Here is a 14,333-nt window from a genome sequence, read left to right on the forward strand (position 1 = left end):
TCACAACACTTTTATATATAATCATTACATTACATAAGTATAATATATGTAATTACACTAGTATAATCATACCTATATATATTTCAAAACATATATTTCTCAACACATTTCTAAACATAATAGTTTTAATAACTCATTTCTAATCACTGATTTATTTTATCTTTGCCATGATGACAGTAAATAATATTTAACTAGATATTTTTCAAGACACTTCTATCCAGCTTAAAGTGACATTTAAAGGCTTAACTAGGTTAATTAGGTTAACTAGGCATGTTAGGGTAATTAGGAAAGTTATTGTATAATGATGGTTTGTTCTGTAGACTATCAAGAAAAAAATATATAGCTTAAAGGGGCTAATAATTTTGACCTTAAAATTGTTATTAAAAATGTAAAAACTCCTTTTATTCTAGTCGAAATAAAACAAATAAGGCTTTCTCCAGAAGAAAAAATATTATCAGACATACTGTGAACATTTCCTTGCTCTGTTAAACATCATTTGGGAAATATTTAAAAAAGAAAAAAATTAAAAGGGGGGCTAATAATTCTGACTTCAACTGTATATATTTAAGCAATCACAACAATTATATATAATCATAACAACACAAAAGTATTAAAACATATAACTGCATTTTATCAATTATTTTATTATTATGCCATTTCCTCTAACCAATCATGTGATAGACTGGATAGACTCGACTACAGAGTTCGGCTGAGCGAAATGACACGCGCGTTTTCCCCAGTTGTCCGTCGCGGTTTCCCGTAGATGTGTGTGGACGCGACCCAGTGCCGATAACAAATGTAAGTAGCTATGGGACGAGGTATTTTATGTGCTAATTAATGATAAAATTAAGGAAAAAATGTCGTATCTTATATAACGAAACGCTACTCTTTTATCAAGAAATCTCTGGACAGCTTTCTAGAACATGCTAGTGATTTAAAGAATAATTAGCTTCTGCTGGAGGCTGTTAGTGTTAGCCTGCCAGCTAGCTGAATTTGATCATGTTTTAGTCAGGATAAATATATGCTTCTGCCACACTTATTTTACCCACTTTCATTGTAATGTAGTGATAATAAGACAACGTGATAGCAAGCAGTGTATTATTAAATAGACTCATTTAGTCTAATAGTTTACAATCACTCTAAAATCAACTCAAATTTGCAACTTTTTTAATGTGGTGTTTATAATATACTCATTTATAATATACTGAAGAAAATAGTGAAACATTCATAACTAACTATACTGATGCTTTTAAATCAGGTGTTTTATATGATTTTTTCCTTTAATTTGTAATATTTATTATCATATTGTAATAATTTTCTATTATATTTCCTTTCAGCACAATGGCTGATTGCACTACTTTAGACAGTTTGCTGGAAATGGGCTTCGACAGAAACAGAGCGTAAGTGAATGCTTCACAGTGATGTTTACTCTCTGATCCAGTGTTTTGGACTCACCCAGTGGTTGTTTTGTAGGGAGAAGGCAGTAGCACATACTGGAAACCAGGGCATTGAGAGAGCAATGGACTGGTGAGTCATCATGGGTCAATGTGGTCAGATGAAACCCTGAGATTAGACATGGATAAATGATTATATTTCTATAAATGTGTAGTTTGCTGGTACTTTGTTTGCTGGTACTTGCTGGTACTAATGTCATGATTAGGCATGGGCCGGTATAAGATTCTGACGGTATGATAACATTATGATAAAAATATCACCTTTTCACGATATTGTGATTACTGCTCTAAATATATTCTTTTTAAATGTCTGGGTAAAACAGGATTTCTGTAGGTTTCACCACATCAAATTTAAGACCTTTTTAAGACCATTATTAATGAGATTTCAGACTTTCACATGGCAAAACGCTAATAATTTTCTGTAATAACCAGTGGAATTTTTTACTTGCCCCATTAAAATTAAAATTCTGTTATTTTTTAACCACATATTTTAAATAATGTGTCAAAACAAGCAAACTCTAGTTATATACATATATATTTTATTAGCATAACCTTTCTTCAGAAAAAGCACAATTTTTAAAAGCTTTAATTAACAAAATCTAGGGACAACATAAATTACATTTTTTTAATGTAATTTTGTTTCCTGTTCAATAAAATATTTAATTATTTTTGTTAATATTTATTTTGAAGGCAACTATGATATAATATTTATGAAGACAAAGGAGTTTTCAACAATCAAAACCTTTAATACGTTCCACACATATTAGAAATCGTTATTATTCTTTGATTTATATATTTTTATTTTGCTTTTTCAATACAGTTAACAATAAATTGAGTTAATACAGAACATGGAAAGAAATCAACAGTAAAACATACACACACTGTAAATAAAATAAATAAATAAGATATTAATAAATAAAAAGGGAGGAGATACAGGATAAAGCAACGGGGGAAACAATTTAGTCAAATCAAACCATGTTTTACAGTTTACATATAATTCAGAAATGGATTTTTAAGTCTTTTTAAATAATTCACCCTTTCCTCTCAAGGAATATGTGATCTTCTCTGTCATGTTTATTTATTTTTATTTTTTTTTTCGTAAGTTTTTGAAGACAGCCGCTACAGATGTCATCCAGTATAACGATTCTTTATACAGGGTTTCTGCAGATTTCACCAAGTCAAATTTAAGATTTTTTTAAGACCATGAAGAATAAAATTTCAGACTTATTTAGGGCTAAATGCTTATGATTTTTTAATGGCCCAGCAGAAAAAAATTTACATAAATATTTTATCACATTATATCAGGAGCTATTTGTTATATTCCTATAGACATTAATCATGGATTTCTTAACTCAAAAGAGCAGCAATTGTGCAGTTTATTTAATATTATTAATAATAAAGGTTATTTGGAAGTTGCATTTACATTCTGCAACCGTACAGGTTAATGGAGCACGAGAATGATCCAGATATAGACGAGCCTTATGTTCCACCTGCCGGCAATACTGTGGGCTCAGCAGAAGAACAGACCCAGTCTCCTACAGAACTCCCTGAATGTACGTCGCTTTTCACGCTCAACACTCACATTTCATGAAAACATCTTCGTCATCATTTCATCAAAACACAACCTGTAACTTTCTCTTTCGTTTTTCACCTCTAATCAAAACAAAAACCAGCCATCGAAGACACCGAAGAAGGCAATGCCAGGCAACCTAGGACAGAAGAAGAAAGGAAGGAGCAAGTAAAACGGTTTGTGTTTTGAAAAGTGGACCCGTACATTAAAAAGCACAAATTTAAAAGCCGATGAAAGGATTGATTTTATTTTTCTGTCTTTCACCAGACTGGAGGATCTGATGAAGGCGAGACAGGAAGAGAGGAGAGAGAGAGAGCGACAGGAGGGGATAGAACGAGAAAAGCAGAGGAGGAAACAAGGCCAAGAGCTGCTGCAGGTCCGACAGAAGCTTCAAGATGATGAAATGAAGAAACTGGCAGATCAGCGCAGGAGAGAGAAGATGGAGGACAGGCTTGCCAAGTAAGAGGAGTGCGAATACAGTGCAAGTTTCACTTTGAGTAAAACACTTTCAGTACTGCATAGAAGTAATCATAGTAATCATATATTTTTCACATGTGAATCTGGAAAAAAAAACGAAATAAAGAGCTTCTGAAATCAGTCAAATGGGATAAAATGTCAGTCCAAACGTTACATTGTTTGAGTTTCATATTTGATTAAAATAACATGACAGTGACTGACATGATAAAGTAAATAAAACATTTGTAAATAACTTGATAAATGGAAAAATGTTCACAATAAAAATAAAAAATAAGTAAACAAGACTTAATTCACAGATATTGTTTTAACCCAAGCATAAATTACTTTATTTATTTATATTAGGGGTCGACTTTGAAGGTTCAAGTCACCCTGGAGTACTTTTTTTGTGATTTTAAGAGATTTGTGTGTGTTGAGCATCATTTAAGACAACATTAGCACCTGTCAGCTTTAATGGTGGGGAAAACTGGATCATTTGGAGCTTTTGTCTGCTAATTTCATCTTCCGGGTTTAAAATAATGATTAGCGGGATCAAAATCGGTGATGTAGCGCGAATCTGCTAGTGGAATGATGGCGCATCAGTTTCTCATTATTATTCATAGCTGAGTTTTCTTATCCTATGAGAAGACCCTGCTTCTTAATTATTCATGACTGCGTGTGATTTCTTCTGATGACAGACCACAGACCTGCCAAGCTGTGAGACAGCGAACTACACGCAGTATTGAGCTGTTCATGAAGTCTTATATGTGTTTGTTTCCATGATCCACGGAGTTTGTTGCATGGCTTTTCCCATGATGCTGTCAGGGCCACCAATACAGTCAACCTGTTTGTGTGTAGCAAGTATTTTTGTCAAGAGAGCTGTTCGAGAATTGGAGAATGGTGGACTATGTCTTTTATCAGTTGAGTTTGTTACCATTCAGACACATAGCCTTGCTGCTGTGTTCACATATGTTTAAAATCCTTCAGATTACCGGCAGGGGTTAATGGTTGGAATAAATAGGGAAAGAGACGTGCTGTAGTGCTATTCATGTTGTCTGCATTTAGACCCGGGAATTCAGAAGAAGAGAAGTCCTCCTCATTTATAGTGTTTGTAAAAACATGGTTATCTTTATTATGATGTAACAAATTGTGATTACATATTATATGAAATTACGAACAGCCTATTGTATATGTAACGGCATTAAATTACTGTTTATTTCTTTGCATTTTAACTTTTGTAAACTATAAAATCATGCGTATCGGATTGTATCGGATCTTTTTATCTTGAGCTGGTGAGCCCACTGATAAAAGTTCTTCCTTTTTCCCCTGCTCTGCTGGCCACGCCCACTCGCCCGTCTGCTCTCAAAGCTGCACGCTCATCTCGGTCAAAATTCAGAGGTAGACTTGAACTGAAAGAGAAGGGTTTCATGATCCTGTAATGCTTTGCCATGAAGCTCTTTTTCTATTGGTTTTCAATGAAAATGAGCTTGATGCATGTTCATGAAAATCCCAAAGCAGACATTCAGTCCCAAATCAGTGGACCAATCAGAAGAACTCGAAAACGGGGCAAGCGCTGCCAAAATTCTAAAAAAAATCATTTAAATTTGTCCAAATTAAGTTCTTCGTGATGAATATTACTAATCAGAAATTGAGTTTTGATATATTTACAGTTGGACATTTTCTAAATATCTCTATGGAACATGAGCTTTCATTAAAGTCAAATCTATAAGTTGGATCCCAACAAAAACGTTCTTTTAGGTACTGTTTAATAGAGCTGAAAGATAAATTGTGTATGGAGTTTAGAGATTGTTGAACAAGCTAATGAAAATTATGAGGATAATCAAGTGTTTTTGGCCTTGAATGGATAGTTATAAACCCACTGTTGGATACATCTAACTTTTAAAGGGATAGTTTACCCAAAAATTACAATTCTCTCGCTATTTACTCTAAGTTTTAAAAATTTCTTTCTTCTGTTGAACACAAAAACAAGATTTTTGAAAGAACGTTGAAAAAAAAAAACAGCTTTTGAGACTATGGAAGCCAATGGCTTCTTTAAAGGGCCATGAAACCCCCCTCTTTCGGTTCACGTTTACCTCAGCATTTTTTCAAATGTGTGAGTGGCGTGGCCGGCAGAGCAGGGGAAAAAGAGGAGCCAACAACTGTCAGTTGGCTCACAATATGAGACAAACCGTGAGGAGACCCATGATTTTATAGTTTACAAAGAAATAAACAGTGATTTAATGTCCTGCTACATTTGTTATTTATTAATTTCATGTACACTTAATCACAAGTTGTTCTATCATCGTAAAGATAATCATGTTTATATGAACACTATAAATGAGGAGGACGTCTCTTCTCTTGAATCCCCTTGTCTGAATGCAGACAAAGTGGATAGCAGTACAGCAGGCCTCTTGCCCTGTCTATTTCAATCATTAAACTCCTGCCGGTAATCTGGAGATTTTTAACATGAATGTCGAACACAGCACCACCGCTATAAGCGATGTGTCTGAATGGTAACAAACTCAACAGATAAAAGACAAAGTCTGCCATTCTCCAATTCTCATACAGCTCTCCCAACAAAACTGCTTGCTGCAAACCAACAGCTTTGCTGTATCGGGCCTGACAGAATCACGGGGAAACAAAACTCCGTGGATCATGGAAACAAACACATACGACCCGTGCAGACGTGGTCTCACCCAGTCATTTGGGAACTCACTGCTTGGCAGGTCTGCCTTGCCTTCAGAAAGAACGTGCTCTCATGAATAATTAAGAAGCAGTGTCTTCTCATAGGATAAGAAAAGTCCACAATGAATAATAATGAGAAACCGACTTGACATCACTCCACTAGCAGATTTGCTCTACGTCACCGATTTTGATCCCGCCCCAATCATTATTTTAAACCCGGGAGATGAAATTAGCTGACAAAAGCTCCAAATGATCCAGTTTTACCCACCATTAAAGCTGACAGGTGCTAACGGTGTCTTAACTGATGCTCAACACACACACACACACACACACATCTGTTAAAATCTGGAGCAAATGGAGGATGAGTAAATGATTCTCATTTTTGGGTGAACGCCTTTAATACATTATAATGTTGGCACTTTAAATAAAAACGAATAATCTAATTATTTTCCAGGCAGCGTGTGAAAGATAAGATTGCACGAGACAGAGAAGAAAGGGCACAGAAGGTATGAAATTACTATTATCATCATCATCATCACTCATGCCTTATACAGTATATCACGTTTACCAGCAGTAAATGAGGAAAAACCTGTGTTTGTTGTCAGTTTGGAGGCGGTTCATCCAGCACAGGACTGTCGTCACCTCCTGCTGAAGCTCCTCCACTGTCTCCACCTGAGAACCAAGGAGCTCCTCCTGCCAAAAAAGACTATGATGACTGTCGGATACAGGTACTAACACAAAACCATCACCTTTAACTTATACTGGATGTTAAAATAGAAACGCAATATTAAAATGGTTTTAGTTTAATTAAATTGTGCAGGACTTTAATTGCCACTAAGAAATCAACAGTGGATAATTTACCTCAGATTTGAAAAAGATCTGAAATACTTACTGGGAAGTAATCCCTCTTCCATGTTTGATAGCTCAATAGTAGTTTTACAATTTTTATATTGAATGTTTCTGTCGTCTATTTTTTAACACCCAGTCTTTGAAGTGGCCATTTTAAAGCCAAAGATTCAACATTTACATTATTATCTTGACATGTTTGGCTTAGTTAACAGGTACAGTCTGGCGGCTGCATGTTGATGAGTGTGAAAGGATGAAAATGGAGATGAAAAAAGTACAAAAATGATCAGAATGATTCAAAACGATTCAGTTCAGATCAGTATGATTCAAACTGATTCAATCCCTTTCAGTTATGATTATGAAACTTCAGTTGTGTACAATTCAGAAACTGATTCAGTTCAAATGAGTATTATTCAAAATTATTCAATTCACTTCAGTTATGATTCTAAAATTTCAGTTCAGTACAATTCAAAAACTGATTCAGTTCAGATTGCGATGATTCAATGCACTTCAGTTATGATTGATTTAGTTCAGATCACGACGATTCAAAATTATTCAATTCACTTTAGTTTTGATTCTAAAATTTCACTTCAGTACAATTCAAAAACTGATTGAATTCAGATTGAGATGATTCAATGCACTTCAGTTATGATTGATTCAGTTCAGATCACAACGATTCAAAATGGTTCAATTCACTTCAGATCGCGATGATTCAAAATGATTCAATGCACTTCAGTTATGATTGATTCAGTTCAGATCACAACAATTCAAAATGATTCAATTAACTTCAGTTTTAATTAAAAAATTTCAGTTCAGTACAATTCAAAAACTGATTTAGTTCAGATTAATATGATTCAAACTGATTCAATTCAGTTCAGTTATGATTCAAAAATTTCAGTTCAGTACAATTCAAAAACTGATTAGGTTCAGATCGGTATGATTCAAAATAATTCAATTCACTTCAGTTATGATTCAAAAATTTCAGTTCTGTACAACTCAATAACTGAATCAGTTCAGATCAATATGATTCAAACTGATTCAATTCAGTTTCGATTCCAAAAATTTCAGTTCAGTACAATTCAAAAACTGATTCAGTTCAGATCTGTGTGATTCAATTCACTTCAGTTGTTTATAAAATTTCAGTTCAGTACAAGTCTAAAACTGATTCAGTTCAGATCAGTATGATTCAAAATGATTTAATTCAGTTATGATTCTAAAATTTCAGTTCAGTACAATTCAAAAACTGATTCAGTTCAGATCAGTTTTGAATCATACTAGTTCTGTTTAGTCTAGTATGATTCAAACATTTTTAGTACATCCATGATAATGTGTGACTTTTTAAATTTCCATGACCCGTGGGAACCCTGTCTATAGTAGTCAGTGAATAATTTTAGAACAGGAGTATTTTGACACACTGATATATAAATCCATAAATATACAGAGACGTGTCTCTTACCCTCATTTGTTCATCAGGTGCGTCTTTTAGACGGGACCACCCTGAGCACCGTCTTTAAGGCTCAGGAACCGCTGGCTGCTGTAAGAGTCTATGTCCAGATGAACGGGGCGAACGGACAGGACTTCAACCTCATCACCCCGTATCCCAGACGCGTGTACACGGATCTGGACATGGAGAAACCCCTGCGTGAGCTGGGTAAGACCACCGATGTTCAGATTGGCGCAGATGACACCAAAATAAATGAAATGATGGCAGTTCATTGTCTCCAAGGAATCACCTTCAGTCTTTTCTGAATCCTCTGTTGTACTTGACAGGTCTGGTGCCTTCTGCCGTCCTTGTGGTTACAAAGAAATGAAGTAAAAACGATGATAAAAGCAAGCTGTTCTTCCAGACATCAATACGAGAGCAAACAGATTCTGCTGTGGAGACGATGAATCAGTGGACCCGCTGCTGCTGCTGCAAAGAACACACACAACAAAACGCCAAACATACAATGCAACGAGCTGATCAATAAATTCATTAAACGTAAAGCTGTCAGTTCTGCTTAATAATAAGTTGAGAGAGTTTTCACAGACATTGATGATGTGGTTGTCACCTTTTTGTTTTGCCACACTAAATAAAACATTTTCAACAATAAAATCAATCAAACTCGTCAGAAGTTGTGTGATTTATATTTGACGTTGGCTTTGGAAATGAAGGTAATGTCTAAGAAACAGCTGAAGTTTCTGAACAATGAATATTCTACAACTAAAGCTATATAAAGACATTTAATTGGGGGAGTTGAGGGCCATATTCATTTGCCATTATATGTCTTTGAAAACAGGTGATATGTTAAGGTAAGGGGCAAGGACTTAGGGACACAATGAGAACCATCTGTGTCAGAAAAGCATGACATGTATCCAACATATGTTGAAACTGTAATATATGTTTGAAAAGACACACACTGTCTGCGAGAGAAGAGTCCAGTGTAGATGTTTGAAAACAAACACTAATGATTGCCAAATTTCAACTACATGTGTTGAAAGAGTTTTGAATACATCAGATCTGTACATTATAAGGGCCAAAAAAAGGGGGCTTTATATTGGGGTCATAAAGGAGTGAGAGCTGGGAGAGACCTGCTGAACCAGGAACCAGCTGTGAAGACACAAAGGTGGGAGGAAGCAAGGATAAAGGGTATAGCGAACTTGAGGGACATCAGATTATCCTGAGGAGAGACTAGAGATGGCTCTGCTTATGGACGTCTCTGCTTTTTTGGAAAATACTCCAATGTCCCTACTGAAAAAAAACAGCTTAAACCAGCCTAGGCTGGTTGGCTGGTTTAAGCTGGTCGACCAGCCTGGTTTTAGAGGGGTTTTGGCCATTTCCAGGCTGGTTTCCAGCTATTTCCAGCCTGGTCTTAGCTGGTCAGGCTGGGAGATGACCAGCCAAATCCAGCTTGACCAGCCTAGACGGGTTGGGAGCCCAGCCAAAACCAGCTTAAACCAGGCTGGTCAAGCTGGTTTTAGCTAGTCATTTTCCAGCCTGACCAGGTAAGACCAGACTGGAAATGGCCAAATCCCCTCTTAAACCAGGCTGGTTAACCAGCTCAAACCAGCCAACCAGCCTAGGCTGGTTTAAGCTGGATTTTTCAGCAGGGCGAAGTTTATTCTTCTGATATTTATAACCTCCAAACGGAGTTTGATTAATTAATGGAACAGCCAGAAACCTCAACACATTTAAAATGATCAATATTAAGGGAAATTGTTTGGTACAACATACTGAGTAAGCTTTGGAAAGGTCATACTAATTAAAATGGTTCCTTACATTTATATAGCGCCTTTCTGGACACTCAAAGCGCTTTAAGAATTTGTTGGGATCTCCCCATCCACCACCAGTGTGCAGCATCCATCTGGATGAGGCGACAGCAGCCATATTGCGCCAGACCTCACACCACACACCAGCTGAATGGTGGAGAGGAGACAGAGTAATGAAGCCAATTATGATATGGGAATGGTTACATGATGGATAGAGGCTAGAGGCAAAATTGTTCAGGATGCCGGGGTTAAACCCCTACTCTTTTTTTTCGTAGAACACCTGGTATTTTTAATGACCACAGAGAGGATCTCGGTTTAATGTCTCATCCAAAAAAACGAAAAAGTCCCCTTCACTATACTGAGACATTAAGACCCACACAGACCGCAGGTTGAGCGCCCCCTGCTGGACTCACTAACACCACGTCCGGCAGCAACCTAGCTTTCCCATGTGGTCTCCCATTCAGATACTTACCAGGCTCAGCCCTGCTTAGCTTCAGTGTGCGACCATCATTCGTTTAAATCCACTGATGTAAAGGATTAAGAAACAAATTACAAACTATAATGGGTCATTTACATAACAGTTTTAAACAAACAAAACAGTTGTAAAGTATTTAGTTCATTCCTTTACATCAGCGATTTGAGGCCTGAATAATACAATAATTTCATAATTCTGGTGGATATTATGACACATCAACACACGTTTCTTTTTACACATGTTTACTCTACAGTAATCAACATTTAAAGGTGATCAAACATCATCAGAGTTGTCCAAAGACTATTGAATAAGAGCCCATTCGTCTTAGGACATTTTTTTTTAACGTTTTTGATCCACTACAAATGTTGACTGTATATGGGATGTGAAGTATTTGACAGCAAACAAGGCAATGCTAGAGAGCAACAGGACAACAGGTGTGTATTTACAAAGTGACAAACTACAGGTATGAATGTTGACACAATTTAATGAACAAAAACAGGATTTCCTTCGCTATATTATCATATAAACATACCCTGAGATGACAATGAAACTCCTAAACAGCTGAAATCTGTCATATCAGTCAATTGGGATACAATTTCATTACAAATGCTGGCATTTTTTATGAGTTTCATCTTTTATTAAAATAATACAATAGTGACTGCACATAATAAAGTAAATAAAACATGTTAAAATAACTTACAAAATGGTAAATTAAAAAAATTGTCACAATATAATTTAAGAAAGGAGTAAACAAGACTTCATTCACAGATAAATTATTATTTTAAACTAAGCATAAACCAGTTACACATTGCCTGACAAAAGTCTTGTCGTTGATCCCAGTTGTAAGAGCAAAACATGATAACTTGACTTCTAGTTGGTCATTTGGAAAAGTTACAGAAGGTCGATTTTTCTGATGAATCTGCATGAACTGCATCCCAATCAAAATACTGCAGAAGATCTATTGGAATCCGCATGGACCCAAGATTCTCACTGAAATCAGTCAAGTTTGGTGAAGGAAAAATTATGGTTTGGGGTTACATTCAGTATGGGGCATGCAAGAGATCTGCAGAGAGGATGGCGACCCCAGCAGCCTGAGGTATCAAGACATTTGTGCTGCCCATTACATTACAAACCACAGGAGAGGGCAAATTCTTCAGCAGAATAGAGCTCCTTCTCATACTTCAGCCTCCACATAAAAAAGTTCCTTAAAGCAAAGAAGGTCAAGGTGCTCCAGGATTGGCCAGCCCAGTCACCAGTAATGAACATTATTGAGCATGTCTGGGGTAAGATGAAGGGGAAGGCATTGAGGATGAATAAAAAGAATCTTGATGAACTCTGGGAGTCCTGCAAGAACGCTTTCTTTGCCATTCCAGATGACTTTATTGATGAGTAGGGCCAGTTGGAATCTGCGGATGTTTTTTGCTATTTCTGCAGAGAATTTAGGTAAAAATCTGCAGATTTCTGCTGAATTATTTTGGGAGTTTCATAACTAAAACCTTAATATATGAAATAAAAAATAATATCTTTTTAATTTTAAATTACTGCTTAAAATGCAAATCCAATTAGATCCATGTTATTTGGTAAACAAATCAAGTCTCTCATATAATAAATCTACTAAAAGACAGAAAATATTACTGTACAAACTGCATTATACATAAATCAGATGAACATTTTCATATTAGTCAATAATATTACTGTAACTAATTTAAAAACTGAATAAATGTAGATTTACACAAATTTACTCAAGTAAATAAACAGAATTAATGACGGGCTAAAAATCGCGCAGATTGCATGTGGATATTATTGAGTGATTTTATTAATTTAAATATTAATGAGTGATTTGTCATTGCAGAGATGTATGGATGCAGTCCTCCAAGCTCATGGGAGTCATACACAATATTCATTCTTTTTCCACTGCACCATGACTTTTATTCTATACTGGACATTATTTCTGTTCAGTGACAAGACTTTTGTCTAAGCAAAGTCAGACCTTACTGACCTAATGAAATAATTAAAAATCAAGGCATGATCATATTTTATTTTGGTCAAATAAGCGTAATCTAGAGGCCTTTACCTTTCATATAAGCCACTTCTCATACCAAATGATCAACTAGAAGTCAAGTTAGTATTTGTTGTTCCTAAAACTTGGATAGGCGACAAGACTTTTGTCAAGTAGTGTATATTAGGAGGTATATTAGGAGTATTATTATATAGGAGTATTATTAGGTATATTATTGTCAAGGAAGTATATTAGGAGTCAACTTTAACGCTCTTCCATGAAGCTATTTGATCGATATCAACATCTTCGGACTGATGTACACCGAATGCATTTTTCCATTCCAATGTGCTACTTTTCCATTGTTTTTCAATGTAAATGCTCTTAACAGACGTTCGTGAAAATGCACTGCTCATCAAGGTCAGTCCCAAAGCAGTTTACCAATCAGAAGAACTCAGAGGCGGGGCAAGTGTTGCCAGCTTACAAGTTAACAGTGGCAAGTTCACATAACTGGTTCATTTGATGGAGGAGGCACGTTTTAAAAACATTCCTGAGTGCTGCGCCTCATATCGTTAAACACAAAGATGCGTTCTGTGTGAACTGTCCTTTATGCTACGTTCCATGCCGAGTTGGAGGTGGGAAATTCAGCAGTGAAATGTCCCACTTCCGACCTCAATGCTTTCCAGTCAACTTGCGTGTCAGTCACATTTTCATCACGTGAGATGTGCAGGTTTCATAATGTTTTTGTGCCAAATAGGCTAAAACAAAAAGGAAAGAAAATTCTAACTGTCCTTCTCTGACATCATTTGTATATATTATTTTCCTGCAAATAAATAGCCAGTTGAGACATGGTGAAAGCATTTGCATCTTGTGTTTGAATGTCATCACCAGCAGCTAGTCGACATCGACAAACAAAAGTTGACTTCAAACAATCTAGTCAATCAGTCCCTTATATATTATATATAGTTGAAGTCAGAACTATTAGCCCCCCTGAATTATTAGCCCTCCTGTATATTTTTTCACCACTTTCCATTTAATGGAAAGAAGATTTTTCCAACACATTTCTAAACATAATAGTTTTAATAACTCATTTCTAATAACTGATTTATTTTATCTTTGCCATGATGACAGTAAATAATATTTGACTAGATATTTTTCTAAATACTAGTACTTAACTTAAAGTGACATTTACAGGCTTAACTAGGGTAATTAGGCAAGTCACTGCATAATTATGGTTTGTTCTGTAGACAAATCGATATAAATATAGCTTAAAGGGGCTAATAATTTTGACCTTAAATTTTTAAAAACTGCTTTTATTCTAGCCGAAATAAAACAAATAAGACTTTCTCCAGAAGAAAAAATATTATAGGAAATACTGTGAAAATTTCCTTGCTCTGTTAAACATCATTTGGGAAATATTTGAAAAAGAAATTCACATTCACAGGAGGGCTAATAGTTTTGACTTCAACTGATTACACGCACGCACGCACGCACGCACGCACGCACGCACACACGAACGCACGCATGCATGAACGCACGCACGAACGCACGCACGCACACACGCACGCACGCACGCACGCACGCGCACACGCGCACACACACACA

General features: G+C 35.9%; 1 protein-coding gene across 2 annotated transcripts; it reads left to right on the top strand.

Annotated features, from left to right (window-relative positions):
• The first annotated feature begins 712 nt into the window (after positions 1-712).
• ubxn1 (UBX domain protein 1) lies at positions 713-9,122 on the top strand. 2 transcript variants are annotated; one of them, XM_056472917.1, is made up of 10 exons: positions 713-798; positions 1,338-1,400; positions 1,474-1,527; positions 2,895-3,007; positions 3,128-3,200; positions 3,292-3,483; positions 6,617-6,668; positions 6,768-6,890; positions 8,482-8,659; positions 8,779-9,122. In XM_056472917.1, the coding sequence occupies exons 2-10, from the start codon at positions 1,342-1,344 to the stop codon at positions 8,817-8,819; spliced, it is 885 nt and encodes a 294-aa protein (XP_056328892.1). In that variant the 5' UTR covers positions 713-798; positions 1,338-1,341; the 3' UTR covers positions 8,820-9,122. The 2 variants fall into 2 exon arrangements, with proteins under 2 accessions (XP_056328892.1, XP_056328891.1); XM_056472916.1 differs by lacking the exons at positions 713-798; positions 1,338-1,400 and having other exon boundaries at positions 1,409-1,527.
• The last annotated feature ends 5,211 nt before the right edge of the window (positions 9,123-14,333 follow it).

Source organism: Danio aesculapii, chromosome 14, assembly GCF_903798145.1.
Source record: "Danio aesculapii chromosome 14, fDanAes4.1, whole genome shotgun sequence".
Taxonomy (NCBI): domain Eukaryota; kingdom Metazoa; phylum Chordata; class Actinopteri; order Cypriniformes; family Danionidae; genus Danio; species Danio aesculapii.

What these genes read in the sequence shown, in the direction of transcription:
- ubxn1 (XM_056472916.1), top strand. Translation starts at nt 1,409, where the DNA reads ATGCTTCACAGTGATGTTTACTCTCTGATCCAGTGTTTTGGACTCACC. An exon ending in GAGAAGAAAGGGCACAGAAG is followed by an intron (nt 6,669 to 6,767) that starts GTATGAAATTAC and finishes GTTTGTTGTCAG; the next exon opens with TTTGGAGGCGGTTCATCCAG. An exon ending in GAAACCCCTGCGTGAGCTGG is followed by an intron (nt 8,660 to 8,778) that starts GTAAGACCACCG and finishes TGTACTTGACAG; the next exon opens with GTCTGGTGCCTTCTGCCGTC.